The sequence below is a fragment of the Cryptomeria japonica genome, chromosome 2, assembly GCF_030272615.1.
Source record: "Cryptomeria japonica chromosome 2, Sugi_1.0, whole genome shotgun sequence".
NCBI lineage: Eukaryota > Viridiplantae > Streptophyta > Pinopsida > Cupressales > Cupressaceae > Cryptomeria > Cryptomeria japonica.
The window spans coordinates 173,002,628-173,012,731 of NC_081406.1; the positions used below are offsets into that span (position 1 = coordinate 173,002,628).

The 10,104-nt window shown below is 33.8% G+C and overlaps 1 protein-coding gene across 1 annotated transcript; it reads right to left on the reverse strand.

Annotated features, from left to right (window-relative positions):
* Positions 1 to 3,125: 3,125 nt before the first annotated feature.
* LOC131065908 (heavy metal-associated isoprenylated plant protein 39) lies at positions 3,126 to 5,439 on the reverse strand. Its single transcript, XM_058000515.2, has 3 exons — positions 5,167 to 5,439; positions 5,004 to 5,079; positions 3,126 to 3,732 (listed from the first exon to the last, which is right to left on the reverse strand). The coding sequence occupies exons 1-3, from the start codon at positions 5,170 to 5,172 to the stop codon at positions 3,356 to 3,358; spliced, it is 459 nt and encodes a 152-aa protein (XP_057856498.2). The 5' UTR covers positions 5,173 to 5,439; the 3' UTR covers positions 3,126 to 3,355.
* Between the last annotated feature and the right edge of the window lie 4,665 nt (positions 5,440 to 10,104).

Consider the following 10,104-nt stretch of genomic DNA (forward strand, 5'->3'; position numbering starts at 1 on the left):
GTTGCCCAGACATTAGTATTGTGAAGGGAACAATCCATTTCTTCATCAATACGAAAGTGGATTTTGGGTGCTCATTTACTTTGTGTTTGAGATTCTTTAAGCTCTTTGAGCGTATACGTAGAAGAGATCCCCACATTGAGATCCAACCAGCCTATGATCACATTATCACTCGTCAGATTCATCAAACTTCGAGGTTCTCAATATTTGGGTTAGGGTAGGAGTTTTTCTCTCTTTGTATTCTATTTTTCTTTTTCTTTTGTGGTGTTTGGTGCTTAGGTTAGGCCTTAGGATTTTTTCACCTTTTGTTCATTCTTTTCTTTGTTCTTCGACATATCCCGTCAAGGTTCTTTTCTTGTCCTTATAGGATCTAGAACCAACCTCTTAGGGTTTCTATTTTGTTTTGTCCAACCCCTTTGTTGCCTCTTTGTGTGCCTCAATTTGTGTTATCTTTGGTTAGGGTTTGTGCTATAAAACCTCCAAATTCAAAATTGGTTAGGGTTTGTTAAAAATAATCAAATCTTTACATGGAAAAGTTGAAGTGCAATCTTTTAATTAAAAAGTTGAATATGATAATTTAATACATTTTATTTTTAAAACAATTATTTTGAATTATTGTTCCTTATTACCATTAATTAATCTAGACTAATTTATGTTTAATTGGTTTGAATTTGCTTAATCAGCTTAAATTATTATTAGAGTAATTTTATTTTTTAACATCCTTTTACCTTTTCTTAATGACTCAATCCCTCTAGTGAAATTTAAAACATTCTTTGTTTAATTACAATCTATTAATTTTCTAAATCTCTACCTTTTCTTTATTATTAGTTACTTGAATGAAGACAGACTATTTCTCATTGCGCTAAGAGGTGTTCCTATAGTGACAACAAAACCTTGGTAAACATTTTGACTTGTAAGAAAATTTAACGTACATTCTCCTATCTGAAGAGTTGAGTTCTAGTAGGATAATTACATACTTCATGGTGGTTAAAATGTGAAATATTGGAAGTTAGGAGGTCAGGTGTTGTCTTTGTTGGACATTGGTGGAAGAGTGGTCTTCATTGTAAGCAAAGGTGAGGCATTTGCTCTTCACTGTAATACTTTGTTTCTTTCATCTTCTATTTCTTACGTTGTCTTGCATTTTATTTGTACCACTAGTTTATGTATCGAGAATGTTTCCTTCCATGGGGATGGTTTGTTCTCTATTCTTTTTGGGTTTTTGAGAATTAGGTTCAAGTTCAATAAATATTAGTTTTGAAGTTTAGTATTTTCCATGAATGCAAAATTAGCTTTAACTTGGTTAAATATTAATTTTAGCTCGTACAAATTCTCCTATGGAAAACCATCCTTATATATTTTTAATCCGCAAACTCTAGAATTGTTGTGTTAGCTTGATAACATATAATCTATTCTTGTTTCTAGTTGCAGTCTCATTCATGGGTTCTTCTCCCATCATCACTCTTGATCTTCCAAAAAAACTTGTCCTTGAATTAGACATTTTTGGAACCTAATGCCTTAGATTCAACATTGTTTGGAAGAGTTTGTACTCAACATACCACCTCTTTATGTGGTATCCCAGGTCATCAAGTGAATAATGGATGCATTGGTCACAACATACTAGTTGTTTTGGCAAGTGACAAAGTTGATCGATATCATACATTTATATAGCTAAATCAATTGTGGTAAAACTGTGAATATAGCATTGTGTTTTTTAAATTAACTCAAATTGAAATCCAAAACATTATTTTGAAATCATAGTTCTCATCCTATTTTAAAATCTGAAATCTTTGAATTATATTTGTTTTGAAAATTAAATTAGATTTGGTTTAAAGTGGAGGAAGTAAACATAGCTTATTTTGATCATATTGAATATTGCTACATTTTGTTCAAAACATGGCTAAAGATGGTAAGATAAAGCATTTGATCAAAAGTAGTATTAAACCCAATAGATAGTGAAATATTCCATCCTTCAATTAGCCTTCAACGTCCAAGCAAGCAAAGATGTTAACACCATCAATGTATGGAGTAGTTCTCCAAGATTCATAGAATATTTTGGTTAGAAAATGCTTTTCATGACCACAATTAATCATTTTGCATAGATTTTTTTCATGAGTTTGGAAATGATGTTGAGAAAGTTAGTACAGTGGATCTTTCTAAAACCATGTTTGGTTGGAAGACCATGTTTGGTTGTAAGACCAACATCTGCATTAGAAATCAATTAAGGTTTACAATAAAGGTAAGATTAGGGTTGCCGTTACATATAGGGTTTGAGTTAAGGTTCACTTAGGCTTCAATTTATATTAAATAAAATAACTAAAACAAAATAAAACAAACACCTTGAAATGATATCTCTCAATGTATTCTACATAGATTTTTCAAATATAGATATACTACTTAATTAAGAATCATAACAACTTCTTGTCAAAAATAGAATTATATGTGTACACATAATTGACCCTTTAATTAAAGATTAAAACTTAAAAAATATATTCATTAAAAATAACTTAAATACAACTCCCAACTCACCTATTTAAAATACCACAAACTTATACATTCAACAAAATTGATCCTTAATGAACTTTTTTTTTTATGATTTGACTTTAGAGATACAACTTAAGCCACTTAACATCATAATTTTTTTCATTTAATATCTCCTTGAAGCAAATTGTCTATACAGCAACAAGACTCCCTGAAGGGCTTGGTCTGTCAGGTGGAGGGTGATCTAAAAAAAGGTTAAGGATTTAGTCCTAGCAGGTGTGAGCTGTACTATCATCTTCCGAATAATGTCAATGTTTATGAGTATCCCTGCCAAGTCAGAGGTGACTGGTTGATTCGCAAGACTTTTAAAAATTTGCATGGTGGATAATTTGGTTGAATTAATTCAAAATAGAATGGCTTAAATTACATGCATTAAGCTTATATTTTTAGGCTTAAAAGTGTTAAACATTCAGAATTGACTGACATTTTCTAGGCTTAATATGTTACTTAATGTATGTGATCACCCTAAGAATACACTTTTAGACTTAAAGATGTATACTCAGAATTGACTAAAATTCTCTAGACTTAATATGCTGCTTAATGTATGTAGTTTAAGACTGACCATCCAAAACAAACCAAAAGAACAAAAATTGGTAATACAACCTCGCTGCTAATTATTACATTCTTGCATGACCTTTCTATAAATTTAATATAAACCACGGGAAAAAAATGAAACAAAATTGTCTCATTAGTATCACCATAAATCTGGGTTTTCCCTAAACAAAAAATCTTACTCCATGCTCTTGAGATGTGACCAGGATTTTAAAAAAATTGCTTTGAGTTACAAATGATGGCTGTTTAAAAGCGCACAGAGACTTGTTCAACAGATAACGCAAGTATTAGGATACTCTTCCGGCTTCACAACAGTGTATTGATCATATGGTCTGACTCTGTACTCGTAGCTCATGGGCACATACACAACTTCGACTTTTGGAGGTTCTGCTTTGTTCTCTTTCTTTGCATCGCCTTGAGATTTACTCTCCTCTTTCTTCTCACCCGCCGCCTTCTCCTGTTTTTTCTCGCCTTCCTTTTTCTCCTCTTTCTTCTCACCCCCCCTTTTCTCCTCTTTCGCAGGACCCACGCTCAGCAAATCTGCGAAGCCAAGTTTCCTGAGTTTACAGATCAAATGGACGGGATCCACGTCCCCTATCACAGTCATCTTCTTTTCCTTCATGTCCACAGACACAGAATCCACCCCTAAAATGCAAATATTCATTCATCAGATTTCACAGTAGAATAAAGTTTTAATCCACTCTCTTTCTCATCGAGACCATTGAGCAGAGCTCTGACTCAGAAACTTGACAACGACCAAAAGGTCAAAGGGGTTCCCTGTCGAGGACGTGGTGTGTGCAAGGCACAACACAATTATGCACTAGATGTGTAAGGATTTTGATCAACAATACTTCTATTTATTAAACAAACCTTTAGGAGTAACAAAATAATTAATTTTCTTATTGTTATGTTGGAATAGAAAATTGTCTTGAACTTATTTCTTAAAACGTGGTACATGTGGCAACAGTTCTTGATCTGATACAATTGGTTTAAAGTGAAGAAGTCCTCTGGACAATCTTTTGTCGAGTACTTGGGCTACCTTATTGATGAACGTGGATTCTATACAGATCTATACAAAGTCAAGGTCTTTAGAAAGTGACAAGGTTTATTGGGGGTATTTATTCAGATGGTGTCTGCCCCTTTCATCAGCTTATTTCATCGGCAGCTTGGTGAATAATACATTAAGTTGAAGCACTTGATGTTTATGAAGGCAAGGAACCAAAACAAAGATGAAAGAATCCAATAAACAAAAATGGTATTACATTTTAAATGAAAGCTTTATTGCAAGGGAGTAATCTACAATAAGCTAGCATCTCTCAATATGAAATGTGAAGCTTTAACAATATTTTTAGTCTTACTAGGAAACTGAAAGGTCAAAAATTGGATAGTGAATCAATACACCATGGAATGTAAAAATCCATGACACATACTCCCCCAAGAAGTGGAGAGTATTTGTTGTGATACGAAATGCTGAAAACACAAATAAGTTATTTCTTAAAAGAAATTAAGCATTTTCTAGACTCTTGTATTTTGCAATTTCGAGCCATTCCAATGTGGCTTTTTGGGGTTTCAAACTTTGGTGTACATAGTTGTGCGACATTTTATCATCTTGTACGTGTGCTTAAGCTTTCAAATGCGACCTACTAGTTTTGTTATTTTTTTAGTGTTTCTTCAATTTTCCAGGGGATGGGAGACGGTTTTTTGGGATGGAATTTTTTTTCCAGATCTATTAAAATAAAATTTAAAACAATTTAAAAAAACAGTAAAAGAAGTCACAATTAATCATTTATTAAGGAATAGAGTGGAAATGTAAATTCATATGAAGCTTTCTGCATTACCTTATCTTCAGCATCTTGATTGTAAAGAATAATGTTTTAATCTCAAGGTTTGAAAGCAAATTGGAAGAGTTATCATACCATCAACACCTGCAACCTGCTTGAAGGCCTTTTTCTTGCTTCTGTCGTCTTCAATGGCAAATTTTACCACTATTTTCTATAGAAAACAACCGTCAGCTAGGCGCTCGCTGAAAAAACGACTTCCAGTGAGAATGCAAAGAGAAAAGAGTAGGAAGTATGTTACCTTCATCGAGAAATCCAAGAAGTTTAAGCGACGAGAATCGGATTCTTTAGCAGAATGGAAAGAATTGAACAATGAATGCTATGCACACAAATTAAGTTGCAGGGAATTAATAAAGAGGCGAGAGGAGAGAATGGAAGGTTTGTGGTAAAGAGACTCCCCGTACATGTAACCATTAAGAGTTGGAAATAAATTTTTGAGCGTGATGTCATACGAACTCGTTAATACTGGAGCGTGCTGATGTAAGGGAAGGAGCGTACTTTACATCGTAAGGCGTTAAGATGCATGCCACACATACCATCCTATATCATGTTCTCATTGCTGTATGTACTGCGGCGGTAGATTTAGTGTACGTCAGTACAAAAATTCTATCAATCAAAATTTTAGACAGATTGTAAACTCTTTCAAAATTTAATGCTGAATTAATTATACCTAGAGGCATCTACAATGATATAAAAATGTTCATAAACAAAAATTCAATTTTGAAATATTTTGACATGCAAATGACGGTAAATGCATGAAATATGCCATCTTTTGGTTTTTGTGGAGGTGTTCTTTTATTACTCCAAATAAAATAAAATCCTCTACACTTGTCTCCAACTATATGAAACCGTTACATTCAAATGATAGTCGAAGAGTGCCAAAATATTTGAAAGGGAACAATCAATAAAATCAAGTAGCGTTGAGAGGTTAGTGGAGGAGTGGGCTTGGCCTTGTGAGTATTTGATGAAGAGTGCCAAAATATTTAAAAGGGAACAATCAATAAAATCAAGTAGCGTTGAGAGGTTAGTGGAGGAGTGGGTTTGTCATTGTGAGTATTTGACGATTCTAAATTCCAGGTGCATGTTGTCATCTTAGATAATGTTGGTACATACTTAAGCAACTCTATTATTATCTATATTTTTGAAGCTTTCGTGTACTACTAATATTGTTGCAATCGTCAGATTCCTTTCTATTATAAGATATGTCTCCGCATAATTTACCTATATTTTATTTAATATAGATATACTAGTTACCTTCAATGCTATCTTTTTTGTGTGTTAAACCATTTCTTTTGGCTTCAATCTGCGAAGGCTGAAATTTATATTCTCTACAAAGCTGAATTTTTTTCTGTGACAAATTTTATTATTGACACTTTTTTACAGTGACATAATTTTTTTTGAAAGAGAGTGTCAACAATAACATCTCTTTTTTTTCAGTGACACAAATTTTTTGAAAGAATGTGTCAACAATAAAATGATTTAACAGTTTTGAATTTAAAAAAAAAAAAATGTTTTATGTATTTATCAACAAAAAATGATTTAAGGTTTTCATGTAATACTTTTTCTTAATGTTTTATGTATTTAAGAGCTTCAATATGATTAGATACAGAAAATCAACAATAAAAAAAAGTAAAAGATTTACCTATTTTCAATTTTCAACTATAAAGTGAGTAATAAGCAAACTATTAAAAACCTAAAATTAATTATATTATTGATTAACATTAAAAATTCAAACGATTGATCTATATATATAATAAAATAATTTGATGCCCACAATCGACAGGCTGACTTGTACGCCTCCTCCAGCCTTTGTGGGCTTGCAATACTGTGCAATTTGACAAATTTTGGAGGAGGCTTGCAAGTTAGCTTGTGGGCACCAAAGTTTTTTTTTCTTTTTTTTAATAATTTTTTTATATATAGGGTAGAGGAGCCATTACTTGTGCGGGGACCTAAATGTGTGATAGGTCTTAGGTGGTTAGGGGCCCACAGGTGTCTGCCTAACCACCTAGTACTTGTTGGCATGTGTCCCACCACATGTTCAACATTGAACAAGTAAATAATACCATTAAACAATCACACGAATTAACCATGAAGTGTATCTTTTGCATTCAAAATATAAATCTTTATGTTCACACATAAACATTTAAACCATTCACATTGATTCGAATAAAAGTTTTTGAGTTTTGTCAAATAAGATCATGTGCCCAATAAAGGGACCACGATAAAAACACGTCTGCATTAAACATTGAAACAATAACATTTTTAGCCTAAATAAGATGACTTGGAGGCAATACCAAAGGACATGATGACAACCCTATGCCAATGAGCACCCATGGACACTGATGTGGCCAATCAAATGTCACGTGATGGTCATAATTTATCCACATTCACATCAGACCACGATACCCTTTCAACACCTTTCTGCATCTCCCGTCCCATATGTCCAACTCAAACCAGGCTGATATGGTCACTTCAGCGTCGTTACTGGTCATATCACCTGCATCCATCACAATACTTGTGTAAGGCCACAAATTGAACAACAAAAACAACCAACTCAGACATATATGGGGATATATGGAGATTCAAATTAAAATTCAAACTCAATACAGTAGTTAGAAAAATTAAAGAACTTCGATTCAAGTTCAAATTCTGTCACATAAATAAACACTTGAAATCAACACATTTCATTCAGTGAGCGAAAGCAAGAAGACAGAGAAAGAGCACGTTGCAGAGGTGTAAGAAGCCACACAATTCAGGCAAAAAATACGTGTTTTGCAAGTATTTTTCTTGTTCACAATCCACAAACCTCTTTTAAATTTACGTATAACAGTTCAATATATTGTGTTTTTTTAACAAACTATGGCTCACTTACCAAAATGATTACAAAAATCATTTGGCATAAGACCAAAAATAATTATTTTTGTATTTCACAGAAGTTCGCCGGCTCCAATCTCATCTGCAGCCTCTTCTCGCCGCCTTCATCCTCACTCGCCTCACCCACACCTGTGACAGGTGCACCGACTTCCTTTTCACGAAGAAATAACTCAAGCAACCTCCACCCCTTGGCCGCTTCGGACCTCATCACTTCCCGGTCCTGCTCCACTCTTCATCTAATGAATGGGAAGAGTGTTGTGACTTCTACTTCCACTCCTTTCCCTACCAGATAATCAAACCCAATTCCAGTAACGACCTTGTCAAGCAGAGGCTTTAGGTCGCCTAACCATTCCTTACCCACTATTCCCCCCAACAACCATGCACACTTTTCAACGTTTTTCCCAATCTCCAGCCCCCATGCCAAAACCATGTTGACAATGTCAACATTCGTGAAGTACCTGTGTTTTGTTTTCAGGAAACAGTCACCAAGGAACACCTTCAACGTCGGGATAAATTCTTCATCTTGGTACTTAAAAACTTGCTTCAATCTCTTATCAGATATTGTGCTAGCAAATGCTAGTTGTTGCCTTGAGGTGTATAGTGTGAATGTAGCTTCCATGCTTATCGATACCAGCAAAATCCTTCCCCTTCGCTAAAAAATACTAAAATAAATTATATTTTCAATGCATTGCTTTACCCCTATAAATAGATGCGTTGATTTGTTTTGTTTCTTCCCCTCTTGAATGCTTTATACTAATGTCGGAGATCCAAACCTCTTCGAATATTTTGGCTTAGTTATGCACACTTCCCATCTAAATAAGCAATCACCACCTCATATTCCCTACATTAATGAGCTTTTGTTTTTTTAGTATGCATCCGCCACCTCACATTCCATACATTAATGCACATTTAACTATCCTGACATATCCACTTGACATTATTTGTCCTAGGGGAGAGGACCCACAATATGTGCACCCCATCTTCGTGGTGTCCATGTATACATGTCTGACACTGTATACAAATGTATATAGATGCTCTCATATATATATATATATATATATATATATATATATATATATATATACACTGTCCAAGATATATATTCCACATGAGATACTTATACAGTCCATTATGTATTTTGGAAGGTTTCAATATATAATCCAAATTCATTAAACTCAACTTTATAGAACCCAATTCAACTTTAAAGAAGTCAATTAAAAATGCACTATTGAACACAAACAAAAGTGTAGATGAATGAAAATGAACATAGAGGCATGCAAATGACTGACTTCATGCCAATTCGAACACAACACTGAGTCAAGTGGACATATATGAAATAGTGACTCAATTTAGTGTACATGTCCAATTCGAACACAACACTGAATCGTATTTAGAAATTGACTATTTGAAATGAATCGTAATTAGATAGTGCCTATTTGAAATGAATTCGACAACTATATTTACAGTGACTATATAGATATATATAGATAAGCCCAATTAAAACATCAAAATGCAGTTCCAAATGCACAAGTGAACATTCTTAAAACCCTGCATGACAGAAAACCAACGCTCAATGACTCTAATGAAATGAACCAGAAACAAAAATAAACATTAGATTTTGAATTAATTTAATAGAAACATCCAAACACAATTGAACTTCAAACAACAAACTACTTACTAATTTACTAAATTTACAAATATTAAATTTTCTAAATTTCCGCAAGCCATTACTAAATTACATTACCTACTTCTAGATTTGATTGTCCGTCTCTTTTTTACACCAATGTTTCCCATCACACTTTGTGAGCCATCATCCTACAGAAGTATAGTGCCCAAAGATGTACAAATTAAATGCCCCACTTGACACTCTCCTTCATCCTGATGGTGGATCACAGAGTGTGATTTGAAACGTTGATGCAAATTCTAGAAGCATCAAATCTTATATGGTGACATGATATATATAGATGTGTTCAACTATTACGTGACATGATATATTTGTAATGTATACCATGATGCAGATGACTATAGAGAAGTCGCAATGATACATTCCAGACATAGGACATGGGCACAACAGAGCGTGGATGTCTCAAACAGAGATGAACGCTGTCAAATTGTTCAAAATTATCAGTACTACATGGAAAAATATTTGAAGTCCCATCACACACTAACAACTCAAGGTGTCATGCAACCCTCACTCCAACTGTTGCATATTATGACATTACAACTTACCTCCATGAATACTTTGATCCCTTCTCCCACTCACCTATTCCACCCACTAAATTTCCAGTTCAAATCCTTTATCCAC